General features: G+C 47.7%; 1 protein-coding gene across 6 annotated transcripts in view; it reads right to left on the bottom strand.

The window, feature by feature from the left end:
- Window positions 1–23503, bottom strand: part of MYH10 (myosin heavy chain 10) — a 125291-nt gene extending 101788 nt beyond the window's left edge. For 3 of the 6 annotated variants that reach the window (XM_040453226.1, XM_040453227.1, XM_040453228.1), the window contains exons 1-2: window positions 23099–23503; window positions 6086–6242 (exon numbers count right to left, since the gene is read on the bottom strand). In XM_040453226.1, coding sequence (XP_040309160.1) covers window positions 6086–6242; window positions 23099–23443 — 502 coding nt within the window. In that variant the 5' untranslated portion in view covers window positions 23444–23503. The remainder of the gene's footprint in view (window positions 1–6085; window positions 6243–23098) is intronic. The other 3 variants (XM_040453229.1, XM_040453230.1, XM_040453231.1) reach the window with 1 other exon arrangement.
- Window positions 23504–27549: the final 4046 nt, after the last annotated feature.

The raw sequence follows: 27549 nt of genomic DNA, 5'->3' as shown, positions 1-27549 counted from the left end.
AGGGTCTCACAGTAGTTCAAGCACGGACAGCATTTTTTTTTTTTTTAAGTAGGCTTCACACCCAGCGCAGGGCTTGAACTCACGACCCTGAGACCAAGACCTGAGCTAACATCAAGAGTCAGCTGCTTAACCCACAAGCCCCCCCAGGCACCCCCCGCCAGCATAAGTAGCTTTTGTCAAAGAGAAATAAATGTCACAGTATCATTAAAATAAACTAACCCATTCGTACACTCTGTGTGTATAAACGGAGTTCTACAAAGAGCGTGTTACTGCCCAGTGCCTCAAGTCTCATTGAACTGGGAACGGCCCCTGACCACCACCCTATCCCTCCCTCCGGCTGCGCAGGCCACATTCACAGGACGAGGCTGACCCCTGCCTCCTTTACTGGTCTGCTCTCGCAGGGGTCATGACATGCCCTTCCTTCCACGCGCTCCCCCAGGCCCACGGCCACCGTGTGTCCCCACGTGTCCTTCCGTGCTCAGCTCAGTTGGGGCCCCTCTGGTTCCTCGATGCATCCTCCTTTCAACCATATTCTGGAGTTAGACACACAATACCGCCAATGCCTGCCCACGAGGCGGTGCTGCGTGAGATCCGGCTCGCTTCCCTACACCAGCACCTTTGGTGGCTCAAAGTCAGTGCTGGGTGCCGCCCTGGGCTCTGCAAGCTTGTGCCCTGGTTCTCACTCTGCCGCGAACTGACTCCGCATCTACAAATGCGCCACTGATGCCCTGCTCTTCCCGCATTCTTCACCCATGCGGCTAGGATTTTAACAAATCCGTATTTATTCACTGTAAATAGGAACCCCCAGAGCCCTAAATTCTCCAGGTCTGAGCAACTTCCAGAGAACCCCACCACACCAAGTTTCTTACGGCTTTTCTGAACCGGTGCACACATACAAAAACTAACCAAAACTCAACTGCCTCCGAATTAATTCAGGACGGCTCTCTTCGGGCATCTGTACACACTTGCTATCGTTGTTCGAAAGCGGAGACCCTCACAACCACCACCTACTGTTCCAATCTGCCCCGTACTTCATGTCCTGTGCTTCTCACCGCCGCAGCCCGAGCCGAACCGAGCCAGCTCTGCTCGCCAGACTTCTCTGTCCTCGATGTTCGTCTGTCTCGTCTTGTGCTGGCTCTGAGCCTCAGTTTCCCCATCGGTGCAGTAAGGGGTTGGGCTTGATCACCTCTAAGATGCTAGCCAGCCGTGATCCGACCACACCTCCCTTCTGCCTCACTGAATCCTCCTCACCCTGCCGACTAAACAACTATAACAACGTACGACGACCTCGATCTCTAAAAACCTGTAAATGTAACCAGAGCCTGAACTGATATTTGAGGGAAACCATTTCGCTTTCAAAAATGCAACCAGCCTCCTAAAGACTATGGAGGCCTTTCCTAGCTCAGTGTTTCCCAAAGCACCTCCCAAGAATCACACACGGAGGTACTCGGTGAATCCATACCGAGTTAAATCATAACGCAACAGCAGAAGTGGTTTCTGATCAATGACCTCAGCTCCTACCTTAAAAAACTAGACGAGAGCAAATCAAATTCAAATTAGAAAGAAGAACGGAAATGGGAAAGAACAGAAATCAATGAAATGGGGAACAGGAAAAAGAAGAAAATGTAACCAAATTCTGGTTATTTGAAAAAAATCATATAATTGATAAACTTCCAGCCAAACTGATCGGGAAAAAGACACAAATTGCCAAAGTCTAGGATAAGACAGAGAACAGCTACCTAGGATCGATCCCACAGACACAGTCCAAGAACTAAGATAAAAAAGGCAACTTTTTAAAAAGACGTAAACCACTAAAGCTCATTTCAGAAGAACGAATAACCTGATTGGCCCCATATCTGTTAAAGAACTTGATTTTGTGGAACTAATATAACGTTACATGTCAATTACACCTCCGGTAAAAATAAGTTGAATGTGTAATTGAAAGCCTTCCTGCAAAGAAAACGTATTTCACTAGTGAATTCCACACAACATTTAAGGGGAAAAAAAACCATACCAAACTTTTCAGAAAAATCAAGAGGAAGAAACCTCTCCCTCCCAATCCACTCTCAGAGACAAGCCCGACTCTGACACTACAGCTACAGAGACGTTCCAATACAAGAAAATGACACACAAATCTCTGTCATCAGCAAGGGCACAGAAATTCTCAACAACACGTGAGCAGATCAAATCCGACGACACAGACAAAGGGGGTACACAAATGAGAAGCAGGTGACCTTCGTCCTGGCCACGCAGGGTTATTCAGCATCCAAAGGCCAACGATCTAACTCACCTTATCTACAGACCAAAGAATATCTGAATAGATGTAGAAAATGCATTTGACAAAACTCAACATTCACTCATGTTAAAAGAAGAAAAAAAAAAAAACGAGCAAAGTAGGAATACAAAAGAATTTCATGAACAAAAAACGTGTGCAGTGAACACCATCCTTCATGGTGAAAAGGTGAAAGGTGTGCCCGAGACCAGGAACACGGCAAGGATGTCTGTTGTCGCCACACCTACTGAACATTACTACAAGGCAAGAAAATAAACCCAAAGCCTAAGATATGAAGGAAGACACAGCAATGTCTCTATCTGCAGAAGACATGCTGGTCTACACAGAAAAATCCCAAAGAATCTACCAAAAATACCTTCCAGAAGAAGCGAGTTTTACAATGTTGCAAAATATGTCAATGCGTGAATTTAAAAAAATATCTCTTACATCAACAGCGTGCGATTGGAAACGTTTAAATTTTAAGTTCCCTTTAACACTAGAAAGCATGAAGCACTTACTTACGTTGCGGTCTGTGTTTTACTTAGATACAAATCTGACAAGACCGGGAAGCTGAGATTTTTGAAATCAAGTTTATGTCCAAGAACTCTGCCATTCATTCATTCATTCATTCAGCCAGTGTTTCTTGAGCAACTACTCTGTGCCAGACCCACTCTGCATTTTATTGGTACAGTGTCCCCTAGAATCCGAACTTAGGAAGGAAGGTAAGCTCTCCTCTGGTTCTTTGCATTAAAGACACAAACTCTGACCAGTAATTATGATTACCAATCTCTTCACGGGCCCCCGTGGCATTTGGAGGTTTTGCTCACAGTGGTAACTGAAAACCTACACGGACCAGGACTGGTAGGCAGCGTAAGCTATTACTCGACTACCCGAGCGCGAGCGCAAGCCCAGCCCCGTGGAGCTGGGCGGTACATCAGCGTGTAGCCCGTACCTACAGAACGGAATGGGATAGGGTTGCTGACAGCTGTTTTGTTTTGTTTTGTTTTGTTTTTGAACAACTTTCAGTTGTCATGTAGCCAAAACTATCAACTAACTCTTTCTGCTTTTCACGTGGAGTTTCATGACCGTGGATGCGAATGTGTCACACTGCCTTGGCTTTGAATCCTAGTGCATAACCCCTTACGACCGACATTTTCTTGGGTCGAGTTTTTAACTGTTTGGTGCCCCAGTAAAACAGGGACAGCAACTCTGTTTACTTGACAGGATGGTTGTGGTAGATCATGTCATGCACAGGAGACATCGGGCCAGTGCCCGGCACACAGGAATAGTCAACAAATGTTCACTCCAGCACTAACGAGGATAGCGGCAACGACACGATATGCTGGTAAGCCACCTCTTCCTTGTTCTGTCCGCACAGGGCTGGTCTGGCAACCCGGTCGTGGGACATGATTCGCATTTAGTCACTGGTAACTATTTCGTTCGATTCAATTTTTCCAATCGACCTGTCAAGATAATTTCAAAAACTCTCTCTTTTCGTCAAATGTATTTATTTTCCCCGCCAAGTTTCACGTCATCTACAAATTTCACGGGCATGCGTCCTGCATGCGGAGAAGAATGTTGCAACATTTTTAAATGGCCTTTAGTGCACACCCTGACAAACCCGGACAACCTCAGCTAGTCACCAGCACCCCATGGGCACCTTTGCCACGAACAGCCCCGGGGACGTCACGTTTGTGACACTCTGGAACGCCGTGTGGCGGTCCTGATGGTCGTTAACACCGTCCACTGTGCTTTTCCTTCCCGCTAAGCGAAAGGTATGTGGCGTGTATTGTCACGTTATTCCTAGACTGTCAACAATAGATTCTAGAACCCTCCCTGGCAGGTACGTGAAGCTCAGAGGTCTGAAGCCTCTGCCCCTTTTTCAGAGTTGGAACTGCCCTCCGGAAATCCCCCTTTTCTAGATGATACTTCAGAGACCAGAGGGTCAGCCACGTCAACTGTGAGAACGTACTTGTCTGGGTGTGGAAATACGGGTTCAACTGGAGAAGGAGTGTCCTGTCTCCAATGGCTTCTCCCACATGAGGCAGAGCGTGCTCATTCATACAAACGCTTTTCTGCATATAAAGATTCTTCTTCGCAGAGACACAGAACCAAAACCAAAGAAGCTGGCCATTCTCTCTCCGCGGTCTGCAAGCCCCCCCAGCGGTAGCCATTTTCTTAGTATTCTCTGGCTCTGAAACTAAGAACTCATGTTAAATCTCCTCTTTTCTCGGCCTAAACGGATTCTGGAGAGTCACTCTTCTAGCTTTGAAGTCCTTCCTGTTTGCCTCCAGGGACCTGGTACATAAGCGTCCCAAAGAAACGTGAAAGCAGGGGCTGGGCGCTATACTCGACGAACGCCTTCCTGCTACCCTTCAGACCCAGCCCCCAAGGCCTGCAACGCAGTGACAGGTGGACAGATCACATCCCAGTTCCTGAAGATCACGGAACTACTTTTTTTTTTTTTTTTTTTTAATGTTTTATTTATTTTTAAGACAGAGAGAGACAGAGCATGAGTGGGGATGGGGTAGAGAGAGAGGGAGACACCGGAATCCGAAGCAGGCTCCAGGCTCCGAGCTGTGAGCACAGAGCCCGACGCGGGGCTCGAACCCACGAACTGTGAGATCGTGACCTGGGCCGAAGCTGGACACTCAACTGACTGAGCCACCCAGGCGCCCCACAGAACTATTTTATAAGAGCCGATAGAGTTTATCGTACTTTGCCGAGTTTATTTTGTAAAAGATGAAACGAGAGGGAGCGTTATTACAGGAGAGCTCACAGAGCACTAGGAGGTCCCGTGTTCAATGCTGTCTTTTTGAGCAATAAGAGGGAGATGCGTTCAAAATGGCCACGTTCTGGTTTTCAAGGAAAATGTCCCTCCGTACACCGTTGTGTCTAAAGCCAGGATTCAAAGGGATGACTCTTCAAATTTATACTTCATCCTAAGCCCAAAAGGAAGCCACTGCGATCCACCAACCGGCCCAGTGCTTTCTAACTTCTGTTGTCCCCTCTTCTACGTATTTATGACAGAAATATTTTATGACCTTTTGCTCCCCAATGAAGCCTCTACCTTTTCCATCATCCCTCCCGTGGCTCTTCCTGTGGGTGCTAAAACCCAGTCCAAGAGAGTTCTGGTTATCCCGGTTTGTGATGGACAGCAAACGTATATAAAAACGTATTAATGTGAAGTAATTATGAAGCAACAGTCATACTTACCTACTTCTTCTAGAAAATGGCCACACTGCCCATTGCCATCTTAAAAATTCCTAATTCAGGGGCGCCTGGGTGGTTCAGTCGGTTAAGCATCCTACTCTTGATTTCTCAGCTCAGGTCATGTTCTCACAGTTCACGAGACTGAGACCCGCGTCAGGCTCTGTGCTGACACTGCAGAGCCTGCTTGGGACTCTCTCTGCCCCTCTCCTCCGTTCATGCTCTTTCTCTCTCACTCTCTCTCAAAATAAATCAATTAATTAAAAAAAATTTTACGGGTGCCTGGTGACTCAGTCGGTTGAGCATCTGACTCTTAACTATAGCTCGGGTCATGATCTTAGTTTGTGGGATCGAGCCCCACATCAGGCTCTGCACTGACAGTGTGGAGCCCGCTTGGGATTCTGTCTCTCCCTCTCTCTCTGCCCCTCCCCGTGCTCTCTCTCAAAATAAACACATTAGAAAAAAAAAAAGACTTCGTAATTCCTCCACAATAAACAACTACGTTTCAAGATTGTTTAAGCTTAAAGCCCTTTGAGACACAAACAAAACCACTAACTCACATTTAAGAAACTGAGTATTTAGTACTCTAACCCTCCCAGTTACCTTGAAGCATGCATCTATAAGCAGATTCAGAGATAGCGTAGATGTGTGGAGGCATCTCGTGGCGTTTCTTCCCTCTGTACATTTCAATGATATTCTCAGAGTAGATTGGAAGATTCTTGTAAGGGTTTATGACTACACAGAAGAGTCCAGAATAAGTCTAGAAGAAAAATAAAATACAGCGTTAAAAAAACAAACAAACAAACAATCCCTGAATATATCACACAGCCAGAGACCATACAGTAATCTGAATGGGAGCCTTCATCCCTAGAGTAATTAATCCCTTCTCCTAATTAAATCTAGCCGAGGATATACGATTCCAAGCCACAGGCAGTTCTCCCACAGATCATTTATTAAGGGGCACTCTTCTGGACTCAATTCCTTCATCTGTAAAATGGCCATAACAACATATGCTTCCCAACCTCACAGGGCTACCAGCGAAAGGCTCAAGCAGCCCGTGATTCATGTTTTCGGGGCTATTCTTTTCCGAGTGTGCACGGTACGAAAAGGTCGGTAATCTAGTTCCAGATTCCACACTGCAGCTAATCATTTAGGAAATGCCATGTGTTAAGTTTGGGTGTAGAATCAAAGAAGAATACCCACAATTACCTGAAAACGTGGTTGTTAAAGAGGTTTGCAAAAACATAAAACTTCTCTAAGTATTTTGCTGTGGAAAACAGCGTTTGTTTTGTGAAAGATTATTTATGTTAACTTGTTGTACACTTATTTTTTTTTTTTTAATGTTTATCCATTTTTGAGAGAGAGAGCATGAGTTGGGGAGGGGTAGAGACAGGGAGACACAGAATCCGAAGCAGGCTCCGGGCTCCGAGCTGTCAGCACAGAGCCCGACGCGGGGCTCGAACTCACAAGCCGTGAGATCATGACCTGAGCTGAAGTCGGACGCTCACCCGACTGAGCCCCCCAGGCCTGCCTGTTGTACACTTACTTTAAATGAATTTATTTAAACAAATACATGGCTTACTATTTTTAAGTGAATTGATACATATTTTTAAAATTTGTTTTAATTTCAAATACAGTAAGTACCGATAAATATAAACCACACAAACACTGAAGGACACAAAAGCGTCCTCAATTTATTTTATTTTTCTTAATGTTTTTATTTATTTATGAGACAGTGTGCAAGCAGGGGAGGGGCAGAGACAGAGGGGGACAGAAGATATGAAGCAGGGTCCAGGCTCCAAGCCATCAGCACAGAGCCCGACACGGGGCTCGAACCCACGAACCGTGAGATCATGACCTGAGCCGAAGTCCGACGCTTAACTGACTGAGCCACCCAGGCGCCCCCTCAATTTTTTTTTCAAAGGCTTTGTTTTTAAATCATCTCTACACCCAGCATGGGGCTCGAACTTATGACCCCAAGATCAAGAGTCACATGCTTCACCCCCTGCGCCAGCCAGGCGCCCCGTGGGTCCTCAACAATTTTTAAGAGCCAGTAGTCTAGAAGACATGAACCCTTCTTGGCCAGCACAGTCACCATTATTAGAACCGATACTAGGAACGCTTTTGATTTGGGGGTTTTCTTAATTCGCTAAGAATGATTTCTGAGAAGAGTGTACAAAACTGAACGTGGGGGTCAGGGAAGAACAGAACCGCCAGGCTGCTGCCGGGGGCCCCAGTCCTCCAAGGACCGAGGCATCTGGAAGTGGCAGTCCGTGGCACTGTGATACAGGCCTTTTTTGTTTTTTAGTATTTTTGATGTTTATTTAGTTTTGAGAGAGAGAAAGACGGACAGAGCAGGAGCGGGGGAGGGACAGAGAGAGAGGGAGACACAGAACCCGAAGCAGGCTCCAGGCTCCGAGCCGTCAGCACAGGGCCCGACGCGGGGCTTGAACCTGCAAACCACGAGTTCACGACCTGAGCCAAAAGTCAGATGTTTAACCGACTGAGCCACCCAAGCGCCCCGCAGGCCTTTTAATGAAGGTGATCTGGGGGACCGAGTCCACAGGCAAGAGGACACTACAAAGGCCGGGGCTGACAGCGTTCAGCTGCGTGGCCCGCTCCCCGGGGACCCTAAAGGGTTTCTCAGCCACAGCTGTGTCTGTGAAGGCGGAAACCTTGGCAGCTGCCGTCAGAAGGCACCCTCGAGACGGCTCTAGGCGCACACTGCAGTGACCGGTGCTAACGCGGGGATGGGAGCCTGCTGGAAGGAGGGCAGTGGTCAGGTCAGAACCTCATCTCAGGCTGTGCCCCCCACAGCTTTCCTAAAGTCACAACAGGAGGTGCAGGTGTGGGCAGAGAGGAGGCAGAGGCAAAAGGCTCTGCCCCAAGTTCACGGCTAGGAGCTGTTCGCCCTACTTCTGAGCTGGCCAGAGGGACATCGCCCCTGTCTGCCTGAGGCCAGAGAAGGCGCCTGCCCCCTCCCTCGCTGGACACTCAGGTCTTCTGACTGTCGGCTCTCTTGTCCGGGCAGCTCAGGTCCCAGACAAGCCTGGCTGGCTCCTGTATACAGACAGGTTAACAAATCCTAACTATACATCTCAATGATTATTTTAGAAATGTTTATTTATTTAAGTAATCTCTACACCCATCCTGGCACTTGAACTCATGACGCCGAGATCAAATCAAAAGTCACGGACACTCTTCCGACTGAGCCAGCCGGGCGCCCCTCGATGAATTTTTATACAGACCCCACTTTTCCATTCAAAAATTAGATCGGAGTCTATCATGAAGCTACGGATTCTACACTTCACTTTTATAAGAGGTAAGTTATAGACCGACCACAAAGAAAACAAAGCAAATAAATGCAAGAAAGTTAAAATACGGAAATTCAGTTTAACATCCCATACCACGTATGGCGTGGTAACAGATCCTAACAGCGACATTTAACTCAGAAATAATTCCCACATATGTGTCTCCCATGCGGTGGGTGCTCTTCTGAGGACTCAGGATCACAAAATGACTCAGTCTCACAAATATGAGTACGTCATCTAAAAACAAGGTTAAATAATCATCAGTACCCTGTGCTTGCCAGAGAGGGGGAGTAAAAAAAAATGTTTATGTGGAAACATCATTCAATTTAAGTGCCTGAAGAGCTGACTTTGAACTCTCTGGAAATGAGCTCCAATTCCGGGCTCCTGTAGAAATGATAACGGAAGCGATGCTGTGTTACTTTCATCTTCCGCGGGGCACATGGCAGGAGGGCAATATGCTGTTAAAATCCTGTCTCTCTGACGCCAAAGTTCCAATTAGACCTCATTCAGTGTGTGAATAGGCACACGAGACTTTTTACGCCTTCAAGAAACACGCACCTCCAGGTAGGAAGACAACAGACTAAACACACACGTGAGACAATAAAAAGAGAGCGGTAAGAAAAGAGAAGGAGGAAGATGAACGCGATTATAAATGGGACAGAAACTCTGGAGCCGCACACGCAACCAACCCCAGGCCCCGAAAGTCAAGGCCGTCTGGTCAGAAACTGCAAAACGAGGTACAAAATTCAGACTAGACGGTCTCTGATGTCCTTTTAAAAACTAGTTAAAGGGCAAAAGGAGGGATAAAGAAGTTGCCATGAAAACAGGGGGAGCGGGGCGCCCCGGTGGCTCAGCCAGGTCATTATCTCACGGTTTGAGAGACCGAGCCCTGCGTCAGGCTCGGTGCTGATGGCGAGGAGCCTGCTTGGGACTCTCTCTCTTCCTCTCTCTGCCCCTCCCCCACTTGCTCTCTCTCCCCTCTCTCAAAATAAATAAATAGACTTAAAAAAAATAAAATAGAAAGTGCACGAAACTTAGTGGCAGGATATAGGCAAGGCACAGTGAACAACTCGGCCTCGCCGAGCACGGAACGTGCACGGTGGGAGCTCAGAAGGGCGGACTCAACCGCTTAGATTCTGCCCGCACAGGCGATCAGGTATCAGAGGTTCAGGGGAGAAGAGCGACGGAAGGGAAGGAGCATGTTTGTAAAAGGATCGATCTGGTAGCCCCACGGAAAAGAGACCGGAGGGCAAAAGGTGAGGAGCGGGGAGTGGAGACTACTACTGCCCCAGTCCCAGCACAGTGCCGGGGCTCAGATGAGAGGGAAGAGGTGGGTCACGAGAGAGCTGGGGGGAGGGAGACTCCATGGCGCTCAACAGGTCTGCACATAAAGACCACCAAAGATGCGAGCTAACAGCCCCAGCATTCAACCGATGTACATACAGGAAGAACAGTCTGATATGTGGGGGAGATGACGAATCCCCTTTGAGCGTGCGGAGCTTGGGCGATGCTGAATGGGGATGCACTACAGCAGGCGCGCCCGGGAGAGCGCCTAGGGAGAGCTGGACAAGCCAAGAGAACATTCTGAAGCACTGTGAAGGCCTGACGGATGTCTGTGCGGCCTCCGACACACCAGCTTCTGTTACACACCTTCCTCAGAGCGACAGGCAAAAACACCTGCACAAGAAACCTGCCGTTCTGTAGACACGCTGCCCTGCTTTACGCCTCCAGGCTTCTGCACACGCAGCTCTCTCTGCCCGGAACGCCCACCATCCGACAGGAATGCGCGCGCACGTTCTTTCAAGGTTCCAAGGACTGGGCAGCCAGGAAATGAGGCAGTGAGGATGTCAGGGCCAGGGCGCAGAGCAGAAGCAGGACCGAACGGGGGTCTCACCCAGGCCACTCCCCCGCTGCAGCTCGCAGAGGGCATCAGGCCACCACCGGAAGGAGAGTTCACCCACACCATCTGCAAACACTGCACCCACAGAAATTCGCACGCGTGTTTGAAACGACAAACCCGAAACCCTATGTGAGGAGGAAAGCATCGTCATCCAGAGGCTTCAGAGGGAGGATGTGCCTATGGAAATTGCCTACAAAATCAGCTAAAAGGAAGCTTTAGGAAACAGATTTACAGGTGCAGCAGAATGTAGTAGAACAGGGACTCCACCAACTGGAACAGAAATGCACAAGGAAAGGAGACGTGGCTGAGGCCGGCAAGGAACGGCTGTAAGCAGTCCTCTGACATGAACGCCCAAAACCCCACAGTGGAGAGAAAATAAAGGGCAGAACGGACATCAGGAAATAAGCGATCCAGTGGGCACATCTATTCTGAGAGCGCTTCCCTCTTAGAGAAGAACAGGACAAGAGGTACAATAACAAAAGAAGGCACAAGGATAAAGACACTAGAATGAGCATTACTGCTTCTTTGGGGGAAGAAAGGCCAAAACTCTGTAAAAAAGGACAATCATCGAAAACAAACTGGTTGCTACACCCTTAGGTGAACGGCAGACAAGGACACTCCCAATACACACGTCCGCCGAACAAAACCCCAGACCCCGGGCTGACTCACTTGTCAATCTCAACACCACAGATAGAGACGAGCTGGCATTAAGCGTGTCCTGAATCCACATCTGATCAAGCCTCTGGACGCAAATGCAATCAACAAAATCCAGACTATGGCAGGTTCTACAGAACGGACTCTGTTTCTTCAACTAAAAGAGGGGAGACGGGCAGATCAGAAGAGACAGAACTACTTAGCATATAGTGACCGTCTCTGGACCCTGAAGCGAGTAGACCCGCGGCAATAAACACTTGTGAGACCTAAGGGCAGTGTGAACGTGAGCGAATGATGACACAGAATTATTAAGTCCTGCTCACGCAGACGGTAGTTACAAATCCCAAAATCGGTGGCTGAGGACCAGGAGGCTGAGCAGAGTGAAACCTTGAGCAGCATGCAAGGTCAGGAGCACAGAACTAGGATCGTGCCCGCTGGGAGGAGGGGAAACGTCCCAGGCTTTCACCTGAGCCCCTGATCCATGATGAGCTACGCGTGCTAGACCCGTTCGCCTACCCGCCTGCCCAGACCAGGACTCTAGACACAGCTCAATGTCATTGCCTCCGCGCTTCTTTCCGTACAATCACGGGCACATGAGACACCTACAATGCAGGATAACATCTGCACCCCTGTGAGTCTGTTTGCATCGCCTCGTCTTGTTACCTTGGACAGTGGCATGTTCCAGTGATTAAAAAACGTGATCGAGAATTCTGCCAGAGAATCGGGAACCATTAAAAGAAAAGCCATAAAAAGAAACCATAAAAAAACAAACATAAAAAGCCTTTAAAAAATCATAAAAAGAAAACCCAAATGAAAAATGCAACATAAAGTAATGGAAATTAGCAATTCACCGGGTGTGTTTAAAGGCAATTTAGATACCGATGAAGAAACAATTAGTTCTTCCACACTTTATCAGAAGCAAATATCTGAGCTAAGCACGGGGGTGCGGGGCAGGGGATGGGGATTAAAATACAGAAGGATTGGAAGGCTGCATGGGGCGCAGTGACAAGGTTGGACTCAGTGGCACAAGGGTGCTAGCAGGAGGAAAGGGACCGCGGGGCAGAAGTGGTCTTGGAAGGGGCGATGGCTGAGAATTTTCCAAAACCAACCAAAGCCATCAAGGCACAGACGAAAATGCTCCAAGCTCCACGCCTGATACAGAGACGCAAACTTCACCTAAGCACCTCGGAGTGAGTGGGCTGGAAACCAAAGACAAAGAGAAAATTTTAGGAAGCGCCAGTGCAAAGAAGCAGATTAGTGTCAAAGGTACGAGAGCGAAACCGCAGGCTGGGTTCTCAACGGCACACAGTGCGGTGGGAAAATCGCCACCAGCTCTGGACTCTAAATCTGGGGATCTGGAAGAAACGTGAGAGATGAAGGAGGAGGGGCACCTGGCTGGCCTGGCCAATGGAGCATGTGACTCTTGACCTCGGGGTTGTGAGTTCGGGCCCCCTGCTGGGCGTGGAGCTTACTTAAAAAAAAATTGAGGAGCGCCTGGGTGGCTCAGTCGGTTGAGCGTCCGACTTCGGCTCAGGGCATGATCTCACAGTCTGTGAGTTCGAGCCCTGCATCGGGCTCTGTGCTGACAGCTCAGAGCCTGGAGCCTGCTTGGGATTCTGTGCCTCCCTCCCTCTGTCCCTCCCCTACTCATGCTTGTGCTCTCTCTCTCTCTCTCAAAATAAACATGAAAAAAAATTTTTTTTTAAATCTAGACAGAGAAATCCACGTCAACATACTGAGCAGCAGCGTGCGGCCTGGGAGGCAGCAGGGACAGAGTTCAAGTGCTCCGGGGCCGCTCTGCGTCCACTGCGGGTAAAGAGCACAGCAGTGGCAGTCAGTCTCTGGTTGGTCAAGGCTGTGCTGGAGAGCAGGTGACCGCTGAAGGAATGACGAAGACGAGAGCAAAAATACCCATCACAGGGTGAGAGGTGAAAAGGTACAATGGCAACAATAAACGTTACCTCATCGAAAAAGGAGGGAGAAAGAAGGAAAAGCACAGAACGGGGGGACCAAGAGGAAGCAAGGGGTCAGATGGCCGAGTTCAACTGAAATTTTTCAGTTACTACTGTACCCGTACATCAGCTAAATACTCTGGTTAAAATATTAATACTGTCAGATTAGGGCCAAAAATAACAACTACAGGCTGTCCATCAGAGACCGACCATCTTACGTAGAAAACCACAGGAAGGCCGAACATAAAAGTCTGGAAAACAACAAGCCGTGCAAACACTAAGCAAAAGGGAAAAAAGCTAATACTTCCCAAAAGAAGTATTTACTTCTATTTATTTATTTTTAAATTTTCTTTTTGAGAGAGAGACAGACAGACAGACAGAGCACGAGTGGGGGAGGGGCAGAGGGAGAGGGAGACACAGAATCCGAAGCAGGTCCGGACTCCGAGCTGTCAGCGCAGAGCCTGACGCGGGGCTTGAACTCACGAACCATGAGATCGTGTCCTGAGCAGAAGTCAGCCACTTAACTAACTGAGCCACCCAGGCGCCCTGAGAAGTATTTACTATTTAAAAAAAGACCATTTCATGAGGATCCACCAGAAAGATCTAAAAATCCTACCTTTGGATACATGTGACAACATAGCTCCAACACATATACAGCAAAAATGACAGGACTGAAAAGAGGAACAGATTAACGGTGACCGATAGAGAACAGCAAATAAAACTCGAAAACCATGAGGATATACACTGCACAAGAGGGACCCTGCATCCAATCACAGCGGATGTGTGTGTTTTTCAAGAGCATGCTGACCTCTTACCCAGCTCGAGCACATGATGGACCATAAAACAAGTCCAACAAACTTCAAAGGACTGAAATCGTTCAGGGTATGTTGTTCTCTGACCAAAGGGATTATTAGAAACAACAAAACCAACCTGAAAACTCCCTGATGTTTGAAACAAAATGTTTTTAATGTTTATTTATTTTTGAGAGGCAGAGAGAGAGAGTGTGTGAGCAGGAGAGGGGCAGAGAGAAGGAGACACAGAATCCAAAGCAGGCTCCAGGCTCCGAGCTGTCAGCACAGACCATGATGCGGGGCTCGAACTCATGAACCGCGAGATCATGACATGAGCCGAAGTTGGACGCTCAACTCACTGAGCCACCCAGGCGCCCCTGAAAACCCCCTGATGTCTAGAAATTAATCAACCTACTTCTAAATAACTCGCAACGTCCATGAAGACACCCTCAGTATTCTGAACCGAACAGTAATGAGAATACAACATACTGGGACTTGCAGAATACAGCTAAACACCTAGCACTTACACCTCTGGGGAGACTCCTTATTTATTTATTTTTTATTTTTCTACTTGAGAGAGAGAGAGAGAGAGAGAGAGAGAAAAGGAGTGTGAAAGCGGGGGAGAGGGACAGAGGGAGAAGGAGAGAATCTTTTTTTTTTTTTTTTTTAAGAGTGTATAATTTAGGAGGCGCCGGGGTGGCTCAGTCTGTTAAGTGTCCGACTCTAGTTCAGGTCATGATCTCACGGTTTGTGAGTTCGAGCCCCGCGTCGGGCTCTGTGCTGACAGCTCGGAGCCTGGAGCCTGCTTCAGGTTCTGTGTCTCCCTCTCTTTCTCTCTGCCCCTCCCCCACTTGTGCTCTGTCTCTATCAAAAATAAATAAATGTAAAAAAAAATTTAGAGCGTATGATTTATTTAAGTTCATGTTACTTAACCTACAACATAGTATTAGGTTCAGGGGTAGAACCCAGTGATTCATCACTTATATACAACACCCAGTGCTCATCCCCACAGGGAGAGAAAATGTTAAGCAGGCTCCATGATCAGCACAGAGCCCAACGCTCTAGAGGGCTTGATCCCACGACCCTGTTCATGACCTGAGTCGAAATCGAGATTGGATGCTCGACTGAGCCACCCAGGCGGCCCTAGACTTCTTTTAAAAAAAGGATAGCAGATCAGGAATTAAAGAGTGTCACTACAAATTCTACAGAAAATAAGAGTGTATGATGCACAACTTTATGCCAATAAATTTGAAAATTGAGATGAAACAGAAATTCCTAGAAAAACACAATTATCAAAACGAACGGAAGAAACTAGAGATCTGAGAAATTCTACATCTGGTTTTTTTAAAAATTTTTTTAGGTTTATCTTTGAGAGAGAGAGATAGACAAGAGTGCAAGCAGGGGAGGGGCAGAGAGAGAGAGGGAGACACGGAATCCGAAGCAGGCTCCAGGCTCCGAGCTGTCAGCACAGAGCCCGACACGGGGCTCGAACCCACGGACCACGAGATCATGACCTGAGCCCAAGTCGGATGCTCAACCAACTGAGCCACCCAGGCGCCCCTGAGAAGTTCTACATCTATTAAAGAAAAACCTGCCTACAAAGAAAACTGTAGTTATTTTAAAAAGCAATAACACAAACCCTCTCCAAGCAATATCTGAGAACACACAAAGGTGAGATATTCCCTGATTCATTTCATAAAACCAGCATCACTTGGGAGCAGAATACGACAAGGATATTACAAAACAAGGAAAAATTTAAGCCAATCTCACTCATGAATAGAGATGCAAACATCCTACACAAAATATTAGCAAGCAGAATCCAGTATATAAAAAGAATACTTAGCCCTTGCCAGGTTAATTTAACACTCAAAAATATATGTAATTCACCACCATAACAAAATAGCCAGAAAAAATCACACTATCATTTCACTCGATGCTGGAAAAAACATTTGACAAGTGATATCCAAACAGGATTTTAAAAATTCATCTATTCAGGATAAAAACTAAGAATAGAAGAATTCCCTTAATCTGATAAAGAATATTAAAAACAAAACAAAATGGAAGCAAACCATCATTTTTTTTAAGTTTATTTTTTTTTAGTCATCTCTACACCCAACATGGGGCTTGAACTCATAACCCTGAAGTCAAGAGTCATGTGCTCCACTGACGGAGACACCCAGGCACCCCAAAGCAACCATCATTCTTAATGGTGAAATGATGACGCTTCTGAGATCAGGAATGACAGACACCGATGATCTCCACTGCTGTTTAACAAATATTTACTGAGGGTCCTAGGAAACACAATAAAGCAAATAAAAGAAATGTGCAAGAATTAGAAAGGAAAAAATAAAACTGTCACTATTTGTAGATATATAGAAAATCCAATAGAAATATCCATAGAGGACGCCTGGGTGGCTCAGTCAGTTAAGCGTCGACTCTTGGTTTTGGCTCAGGTCATGATCTCACGGTTCATGAGTTCGAGCCCCACGTTGGGCTCTGTGCTAATGGTGTGGAGCCTGCCTGGGATTCTCTCTCTCTCCCTTGCTCTCTGCCCTTTCCCCACCTGTGTACTCTATCTCTCTTTTAAAATAAATAGGTAAACAAACAAAAAAGGAATATCCATAGAAAAGTAGAAAAAAAACGTAGAAAATCCAAAAGAATCACCAGCTAAACTGTCATGACCAATAAACAATCTTAGTAAGATTTTATTTGTAAGAAATATGACAGGGGCACCTGGGTGGCTCAGTCAGTTAAGCATCCGACTTCAGCTCAGGTCATGATCTCATGGTTCGTGAGTTCGAGTCCCATGTCAAGTTCTGTGCTGACAGCTCGGAGCCTGGAGCCTGCTTCGGATTCTGTGTCTCCCTCTCTCTCTGCCCCTCCCCTGCCCATGCTCTGTCTCTGTCTCTCTCTCTCTCTCTCAAAAATAAACAAACATTAAAAAAAATTTTTTTAAACCACGACAACTGTATTTCTACATCATGGCATCCATCAGAAAATGCTAAAACCACGATTTAAGTAGCATCCAAAAAAAAATCAAATATCCCAAAATAAATGTAAGAAGAGCCATCCTGGCCTCCACAGACAGCCATAAAACAGATCATGGAAGATGAAGAACTAAGTAAACAGATACAGCCATGAACTAGAAGATCACATATTGCCAAGATCGTGCTTCTCTCCTCAGCTGATCTACAGAATCAACAAAATCCCAAACAAAATTCCAGCGAGGGTGCATGTGTGTGCATGTGCGTATGTAAAACTGACATACGGTTCTAAAATTATATTGAAATGCAAAAGATGTCACAGCCAAAACCACCCTAAAGAATAACAAAAATGAGGGCACCTACCACACCCGATACCAAGACTTAGTCTAAAGACAATGTGATCTCAGCCGGAAGATGGGCACACAGTCCCCCGACACAATTAAGAGCCCACTTAGGAGCACCTGATATGTGACAAGGTGGCACTTTGGAGCACTGGGTCAACTGGACAGCCATCTCACACCACACACGGAATCCGACTCCAAATGGGGCCGAGGCCAACCCCGTGAAATACACCATTACATTCCCCTCTCAGACCGGGGTCTTCTGTCTCCTGCTAGAATCTGCCCAAATCAGGCTTTATCTAGAAACACTGCATGTAGGAGTTACAGATCTGTGTACACGACCACCCGGGATTCCCACTCCTCACACACCGTACAGAAACGCACGCCTGTGGGCCCCAGGTACTGGCCCCAAACTGGCAAACACCCATGTCCAAAAGTAGCTGAGTGGATAAACTGGGCCAGAAATCTTACCGTGGAACGTTATGCTATAACGCTACAACAGGATGAACGAAATATCCCAACCTTTTTCATTTCGGGGCCCCTTTACACTCTTCGAAATGATTAAAGACCCCAGAGACCTTTCATTTTATATAACCAAGCTTTTATAAACATATACCTGTTCATTTCAAAATACCCATTTTAAAATAAATCTCTTCGTTTTAAAATAACGATACTCGTTAACATCAACAACGTCTCTTACGAAAATAACCTTACGTTTTCCAAAACGAAAGCGAGAAGGTGGTGCTGCTTTCTATTTTTGCAAATCTTCTGATTGTCTGGCTCCAGAGAAAGTGGCTCGGTTTTCAAATCTGTTTTCGCATTCAATCTGTGGTGCTATGTTGTGTCGGTTGGAGCAAATGAAGAAAATCAGCCTCACACACATAGCTGGTTTGGGAAAGAGAGCCGGAGTTTAACTGCCTTTCCCAGTTACCGTGGCGACTCCCCCTGGATGCTACCCCGAGACTCGACAAGTGAGAATTTCTTCACGATCAGACGCAACGTGGCACACGTATCCCTATCGAACTTGCATCCTGTTCCTTACGTCAAAATCCAACAGCTTATCTTGCCTGTCGAAAGAATCTTTAACCCATCCGTGATTCTGTAACTATGTACACATCATTTGGAAAACGCTGGCTCAGCGAGTTATGATGGCCTTCCAGATGATGCCATTTCATCGTACGCCATTGGGAAAAAAAATCTGTCATTAATATCGCCCTCTGTCTCATCGGAAATGGTTGCAAGTGCTGACAGGCCGTCACGTCCACAGGGGTAAACGGGAGTTTCCCCAAATCCGAATTTTCATGCGAAAACTCAGATTCTGGCATTGGCAACAAAGATGATCAATTGTTCCGTCTGAAGGGGCGGGGCCGCTTTGTTCATTTCTCTAAATGTGTCCGCTGAACACCCCAGTTTGAGTAACGGTGGCTTATCTGTGAGTCACAGTCACTCTATCAGATAAAAATTGTGCACTCTTAAAAAAAAAAAATAGCGAGTTCGGTTTGCAACCCATAGAACTACGCCCCTGCCTTTCCCCGCGGTTCAGTATGGAAGTGTTTTATGCATGCTTTACCACCCCATCGCGTGGTATATTCAAAAGACTCCAGGGTTGACATTTCATAAAATCAATGATTTCTCCTGCTTTCTCAAGGGCAGCCTCATGCGACACTGGATTATAATGACTGCTAGCACAGTCTGGAGTCACTGCCTTCCCCCACCATCGCTTCTGTACCTTCAGTACCAACATTGACAGTGAAAGGGGCAAGTAACGTCTTCAAATAATCACGAGAGCCATTGTAACTCATCCACTGGAACAGTCTTAGGGAGACCCTGAGGGTCCACAGGCCGTGCTTTGAGAACTTCTGCATTATACCAACGCAAAGCAATACAGATGAACCTTAAAAATGTGATGCTGAGTGAAGAAACAGACACAAAGACCATCTCCTATGGGATTCGTTCAGGTACAAGTTCGTAAAGAGCAAAAACTACACTATATTGGTTGGGGATGTAGGCTTGATTGATAAAACACACCGGGGGATCTTAAGACACTTCTCAGGAATTAATAGACAAAGCAGAGAAAAACTAGTAAGGAAGATTTAGACAGAATTAAAAAGCTTAGTCCAAGGGCCACACACAGAACCCCCCACCGAACAATAACAGAATTAATGCTCTCGTCAGGCCCAGAGAACGCTCATCGAAACTGACGATACACAAGGCACACAGCCAGTCTCCACAAAAAACAAGGAACGGTATTATGTGAACCGTATTCTTTTCAATGCATGCAGTTTAAAAATCAGTAATAAAAAGACAACTTAGAAACCCCGCCTTGTGAAATTTTTAAAGTCTCCTTTTAGGTGGTTCACAGGTTGGACAAGAAATCGTAACGGAAAACAGAAAATATCTAGGGCTGGTGAATAAAAATACCACGCATCAAAAGGCGCGTGTGAGGTGAGCTAAACCAGCAGCAGAGGAGGCATTTACAGGTTTCAGATGGTTTTACTAGGAGAGAGGATGAAGATATGTGACCTGAGGAGGCGGGAGGTCGGGGAGGGTACATTCGACGAAGATACAAGGAAATGACTTAACTAAGCCTGTTGGCAACGTAACTCACTCACGTGAATGTGCGTTACCACCGGTCTCCAGAAACGCGTCCAAAAGGTCGCTCCCAACTCCCTACAGTGTCTGCATCTCAGCTGCTCAATCCCCACCCACTGGTGAATCCCAACGCCAAGGACATCTTCCTCACCCTCGTGGATACCCGCAGCCCCACTCTCTTACTGGATCCTTTAAGTTTATGTATTTATTTTGAGAGAGAGAGAGAGGGGAGGGGCAGAGAGAGAGAGGGAGACAGAGGATCCCAAGCAGACTCCACGACATGGGGCTCAAACTCACGAGCCAGGAGATCGTGACCGGAGCTAAAGCCAGACGCTTAGCTGACTGAGCCGCCCAGGCGCCCCTCTTACTAGGATTCTTGAAGGTCAAGTGCTCCAGCTTGTCGCTGGCGGGAGCCCTTCCTCCACCCCACTAACCGCAGACACGACTGTCCCAAATTCTGAGCTCCACTGGGACCTCACTGGTTCGAGATGAACTCAGCTTGTCCTTCTCTAAAGACCAAGGGGGGGCCGCGCTTGGAAAAGAAATCCAGACCTCGCTCAGGTTGTCCCTGAGTTTAGCTGGGAAAAAAAAAAAAATCAAACTTACTTGATAAAAGACACTTGCAAACTCTTAGAATCACGGCAAGGAAGGACTACAGAGGAACTCAGGTGTCCTTTCTTCGATTCCTTCTCTTTTACCCAGAATCTTCTTCCCCTTTGAATGTCCCTCCTCTCTCCCACTCGTAGGAAGCTGCGAGGAGGTCGGAGGAGGGGAATCAAGGTGAAGAGGCTGGCAGGAAAGGCGGCTGGCTCCCTTCCACACTGCAGCTCCCTGCACCCCCGGTGTCGCGTTTCCAGCACCAGACAGCAGCCGACACTGACCCCTGCTCAAATCTGAGATGTCAGCTGGCGATCTGACAGGTGACATCGGACATCTCACATCGCGACCCACCTCCCTCCTTCACTCCCTTATTCCCCCCAGCCCCCTGCAGCCCACTGGACCAGGGAGGAAAGGAAGGGGGACCGTGCAGGCAATGGGTATGATGGCCACGGGTCCCCTGCCTTCCCAGGGCGGGACGGGCCTGCGCCCTGGCAAAACCACAAGCCGGGCCAGGACGTGGTGGCCTCACACGTTCTGCTGTGCAATCCTGGCCAGATCCTCGATGCTGCTCTCCCGTGATGCTCTTACTGGTGACTTCTCTTCCCCAAACCTTTTCCAGTTCAAGCCGCCTTCCCAACCGTGGTGGGTGTCCCCCACTTTGCGCCTTACCTCACAGAGACAACAGAAATGGGGGGCCGTCAGGCTTGACTGTACTACTCTGGCAAAGGTTGTGGGAGAACCATCCACTCCTCAGATCCTTCCCTGGGCAGCTCCCTCCTATCAGAAAGGTTCCAGCCCTAACGCGACCTTCTCGAAGAGCCCTTCACGGAGCCGCTGCGGGAAGCCACTCTCCCGACTTACTCTATCCCCAGTCCGGTTTCATTTCCTTCTGGGATGTGTCAGAACGGCAGGGACCCGGCCTGTCCCCACACCCTCTCCCCAGCACCTAGAACACAGTGTTCAGTAAATAGTCACCAAATAAGCCAATTTCTTTGGGAAAACTAGTTCTGAGTGACCAAGAGCCCCGGGAGCACACCCACCCCCCTCGCACAAAACTATGGCCCTCGTCGGGCACGTGGGCGGCTCTGTCGGTTGAGCATCCGACTTCGGCTCAGGTCGTGATCTCGCAGTTTGTGAGTTTGAGCCCCGCAATGGGCTCTGTGCTGACAGCTCAGAGCCTGCTTCAGATCCTGTCTCCCTGTCTCTCTGCCCCTCCCCCATGCTCTCTCTCCCCCCTAAAAATAAACATTAAAAAAAAGAAACTCAACCGCTCTCTTCCCAACTCAGACCTTTACGAAATCAACTTTTCCCTCTGCTTTGTTTTATTCTGAATCAAAGCTCTCTAGCGCCTTCTTTAAGCCACTGCCGCCCTGTGTCTACTATCCCCTCAAGCTTTTTTTTTTTTTTTTTTGTCATTCTAGAGCTTTTCGGGTATCTGGCTTGCATTTTTCTGCTCTCCCTTATCCCTTAGTATTTTTAGTAACTCTTTCCACATGGTCAGTGACATCGTCAGTGACTGCAACACACGCGTCAACTGCTGACCACAGGGCAACCCCGGCCTCAGTCTCGTCCTGGCTTCCTCTTAAAAACCTCAGTCCGACTCCGGCTCAGGTCGTGATCTCGTGGTTCAGGAGTTCAAGCCCCGCATCGGGCTTGCTGCTGTCAGCACAGAGCCTGCTTCAGATCCTCTGTCCCTCCCCGGCTCGTGCTCTCTCTTTCCCTCAAAAATAAATAAAACATTAAAAAAAAAAACAAAAAACAAAAACAAAACCCCTCAGTCTCCATTTTTCCCACCAGCCTGCACTTGGTAACTCGGTTGCCCTCACTCCTCACAGAATCCTCTGTGCTGGCAGGGCTCTGTGCTCCATGCTCCTGGACACACACGGACTTCCCGCGGGTCTGCGGTCTGGATCCTACTATTAACGCAATTCTCACCCCACATCCAACGCCCTGGTCTTCCTCCCACACGCTCTCCTGATCTCATCGTACTCCAGCAAACCACTACGAAAGTCTTCAACTACCACGTGAGTATATGTAATCACAGGTTGGATTATTTAAAATCACGCATTAAGGGGTGCCTGGGTGGCTCAGTCAGTTAAACGTCTGACTTCGGCTCAGGTCACGATCTCACGGTCCGTGAGTTCGAGCACCGTGCCGGGCTCTGCGCGGACAGCTCGGAGCCTGGAGCCCGCTTCGGATTCTGTGTCTTCCTCTCTCCCTAGCCTTACCCTGGTTGTGCTCCCTCTCTCAAAAATAAAGAAACATTTTAAAAAATAAATTAAAAATAATAAAGTAAAATTACATGCTAAGATACAAAGGAACGGGAGACTTGGGTAAGCAAGAGGTGGCCTTTCTATCTGTAACACGGACAGTCACGTTAAACAGAGAGCACGGGTACTGCACGTTCTCATTTGGCTCCCACGACGGCAGGTGCGATTTACTTGAATTCCCAGCCACCACCTCCCACGATCACGTGGCCGGAAATACTCACGTAGATAAGTCCTGAATAGTAGCGGTCCTTCAGGTTGTGTAACACAGAAGCTTCGTTCAAGCACGTCAATTCCGCCATATCCTCCACCTTGGAAAACTTAGGTGGGTTCATCTTCTGGATGTCATCTTTGTTGACCATCGCCTTCTTTCCATTCTCGGCCAACTCCACCATGACCTCATCTCCCCGCTCTTCCTTGATACTGGCTGCCTCGAAACCATGGCGTTCCGACGGGATCCACACTAGCTTTTTAGCTGTCCAGTCGGCCTGAGTGGCAGGGTTGTAGATGACCGCTCTGTCCACAAAGAGGTACCTCTCTGGGTCTTCGAGTCCGGTTCTCTGGGCCATTGTAAACAGAAGGATCCAAGAGCAATTGCCTCTAGGAGAGGAAGACGAGGAGGAGGACAAGGTTAGGTGTTTACAAATACTGGACAACTCACAGATTTTACTCCTCTGAGGAACTTAAATCAAAACGTTTGGCCGACAGGAAGCATCAACGGTAGCACAGGCGCTGGGGTCATCCCCTTCACGGCCACGCTAACCGGGCATCCAAAGTAAATGTCAGGGGTGACCACAAACTAGGAGCCCTCAAGACATGCCCTCTGTTACCAAGGGCTGAAAACCAAGCAGGGGGAAGAGGCCGAGTTCCTGCGGGACCTCCCCCCCCCCCGCCCCACCTCATCTCTTCTCTCGCCCCTGCCACAAATTAAACAGGGAGTCAAGATGGCAAAGGAGAACGAAGACAAGGAAAGCAGAGACTCCTGATGAAAGGTCACGGAGGTGGTGCCTGAATTGCGGTGGCCACGGGGGCGGAGCTACAAAAGGCACAGTAGCTGCTAAAGAGTAAACCATCAAGGGGCGCCTGGGCGGCTCAGTCGGTTAAGTGTCTGACTTTGGCTCAGGTCATGATCTCACGGGGAGTTCGAGCCCCGCACCTGGCGGTGCACTGACCACTCAGAGCCCGGAGCCTGCTTCGGATTCTGTGTCCCCTTCTCTCTCTCTGCCCCTTCCCTGCTCGAATGCTGTCTCTGTCTCTCAAAAAAAAAAAAAAAAAAAAAAAAGAATAAACGTTAAAAAAAATTTTTTAAAGAAAAAAGCACGTTCTTTCAAATCAGGTTAGGAGTTAGTCTAGAACATTCGTGATTTTCACAATTGATGTATCTTAAGACCTAATTGGTTGACTCAACACCCATCTGCCATTGGTTCATACTGAGCCGTCGGCCACGGCTCCATACAAGCCTCTCTCAGCTGCGTCTCGTCCTAACCTTGTGCCCCTGACTTTCTGGATCAAATGACGAGATTTTACAGTCATCACTCACCTTTCCGATGTGACTCATCACTCCTGCCTGACAATATCTTTGTGGAATCTGATGCCATCATTAAACACTTTTGTTATTACCCCAAATTCCAGGTTATTACAAATCCCAGAAGTATGGTCTCCGTGACCTCGTCCAAATCAACCCAAGAAGCCAACTGAGTAAGTCTTCTTGCTCTATCACATCTTCCCAGTTTTTGCCTCCCCCACAAAACGATGGGGGTTCTTAGTAGGCAAAAGACAGAAAGCTGCAAGGCCAATCATGGAGTAGTCCAGGGCCGCCTGGCTGGCTCAGTCGGTGGGGTGGGCGACTCCTGATCGCAGGGTTGTGAGTCTGAGCCCCACTCTGGGTATGGAGGTTACTTAAAAATAAAATCTCAAAAGAAAAGCAGTCCAAAGTTGTTAAGAGGCTCTTAACCTTGGGTCCACAAATTTCAAGCTCCGTGAAATCACTGAAATGGTATAAAAACGTACATTTCAGAAATTATTTGTCCTAAGGCAACGCATCACAAACATGCACGCCCCAGAGCCTGGTTCTCAAACTTTGGCGGGTGCAGCACGCAAAAGGCTTGCTGGAGCCCCATCCCAGAGTCCCCAGTTCAGCGGGTCCGGGGCGGAGCCTGGTAATTTGCATTTCTAACAACTTCCCTGATGCAGCTGGTGCTGGCTTCCCCCCCCCACCCCCACCCCTTGAGAACCATCACTCCTTAGTTCTCCTCAACTCTCTTAGTTGCCATGGTGAGCCACTGGCGTTAACAGGTATGCTGGCATAGAAACAAAGGTTGACACCCAATGTTCTAGACTAATTCTTAACCTGATTTAAAACGTATATGCTACCATTTTGAAAATCATGGCCTTGAGTAAAACAAAAATCAGAAAACAAGACAAAACAAACGAACAAAAAAAAAATCACAAAAGATGTAGCATTAAGACTTCTCCAAACAAAAATGCTAACATGTTTTAGAGTTCAACTTGTATTTGCCTTCTTTGGCATTCACGTGCAGGCGGGCCATACAGTACAGAAACTTTTCACGGGGAGCATGTACAGTCTGAAGAATGGTTTCCAATGCCCATCATCACCTCCAGGGACCGGCTTTCGTAAGACCAGTAACACGCTTTCTGTCTTTGCAACGTATACTTTGCAAACCGCTAAGAAGGGAGCCATGGCACTGAGGGGGGAATCATCCAAGGTCAATCTGGACACACACCCCACCTTTACAAATGGCAGCCTTTTGAAAGAAAAAATATCCCACCCTAACAAAATATGGCAACAAGTTACTCTCATGATTAAGAGGTATGAACTGGATATCCCACATGACACCTAGGAAGTGGTCTCGCTTCTCGTAGGCGCGTGCGTGCACAAATTTCTGTAATTGGCATGTAATTACATTGGGCATGTAATTATATGCTTAAGTTGAGTGGGTGGCTATAAATTAGAATAGCTTAACAGGTCATTTCTGCAGCAGACCTTTTTTTTTTTGTTTTTTTAAAGTAAATTATATACTTAATTAGTTTGCCGAATCGGTGCGTTTTATTTTATTTTCTTAAGTTTATTTATTTTGAGAGAGACAGAGAGAGTGCAAGCAGGGGAGGAGCAGAGACAGAGAGGGAGAACCAACTCGGGGCTTAAACTCATGAACCGTGAGATCACAACCTGAGCCAAAATCAAGAGTTAGACGCTTATTGGACTGAGCTGCCCAAGTGCCACCCCAAATTGGTACATTTTAAATTTATCTGTATTTTTTTTTATTTTTTTTTCAACGTTTATTTATTTTTGGGACAGAGAGAGACAGAGCATGAATGGGGGAGGGGCAGAGAGAGAGGGAGACACAGAATCGGAAACAGGCTCCAGGCTCCGAGCCATCAGCCCAGAGCCCGACGCGGGGCTCGAACTCACGGACCGCGAGATCGTGACCTGGCTGAAGTCGGACGCTTAACCGACTGCGCCACCCAGGCGCCCCTATCTGTATTTTTTCTAGGTGAGGAAATGATTGTCATGTAAGGTGGGAGAAAACAATAGATCACAAAAATGTTAATTATAAAATGCTCCTGATGTTGTGGGGGAAATTTACATACACACTTTTTTTTTTTAAAGGGAACAGATAATGAATTAAAAACAGATAATAAGTGGATAAATAGGAACAGATACACATTGAATCTTCACTGGATAGTGAGATTACAAATTACTTCCACTTTTCCAGAGTTTCCTACAAGTAACTAGACGCTGAGCGGACCGGACCGTTTCCTGTTCCTGGCTGTATGGTGAGCACTTAGCCGCTTCCGGGGACCACAGGACACTGACCAAGTATCACAGGCGTGGTCCCTACCCTCATCGTGACCTTCACCTTCTCCACGACCCAAAACCTACCATTCCTCCCAATCCTGACCCAAATGCGGCCCTCTGAGAAGTTCTTTTTCAGGTCAATCTGGCAACTTAATCCTTCTCGTCCTCACATTTTCAACTGCTCCCCTGGCATTCTTCGTGCTCTCCCTGCACTCTAGCAGAGGGCTGAGCAGGTAGTAGGGACTCAGGCTGCTGAGTCTGATCGAGTTCGGGCAGCCAGCGAGGAGGCTGTGCTCACTTTAACTCCATTCCTTCGTGCATTTGGTCCCCGATCTTGAGAATACTGCTATTTAACGGGGAGCCCACTCCCAAAAGCCTAGTCTGTGGCAGGGAGAACAGCACAATTTTTTTTTTTAATTTTTTTTCAACGTTTATTTATTTTTGGGACAGAGAGAGACAGAGCATGAACGAGGGAGGGGCAGAGAGAGAGGGAGACACAGAATCGGAAACAGGCTCCAGGCTCCGAGCCATCAGCCCAGAGCCCGACACGGGGCTCGAACCCATGGACCGCGAGATCGAGACCTGGCTGAAGTCGGACGCTTAACCGACTGCGCCACCCAGGCGCCCCTAATGTGTATTTATTTTTGAGAGAGAGACAGAGACAGAGTGCGAGTGGGGGAAGGGCAGACAGAGAGGGAGACGCAGAATCCGAAGCAGGCTCCCCACTCTGAGCTGCCAGCATTGAGCCCAAGGCAGGGCTCAAACCCACGGACTGTGAGATCATGACCTGAGCCGAAGTCGGACGCCCAACCGACTGCGCCACCCAGGCGCCCCTTTATTTTACTTTTTGAGAGA

The sequence above is a fragment of the Herpailurus yagouaroundi genome, unplaced genomic scaffold (genome assembly GCF_014898765.1).
Source record: "Herpailurus yagouaroundi ecotype Mexico unplaced genomic scaffold, PumYag 208, whole genome shotgun sequence".
NCBI classification, from domain to species: domain Eukaryota; kingdom Metazoa; phylum Chordata; class Mammalia; order Carnivora; family Felidae; genus Herpailurus; species Herpailurus yagouaroundi.
This window is presented reverse-complemented; position numbering and strand designations above follow the sequence as displayed.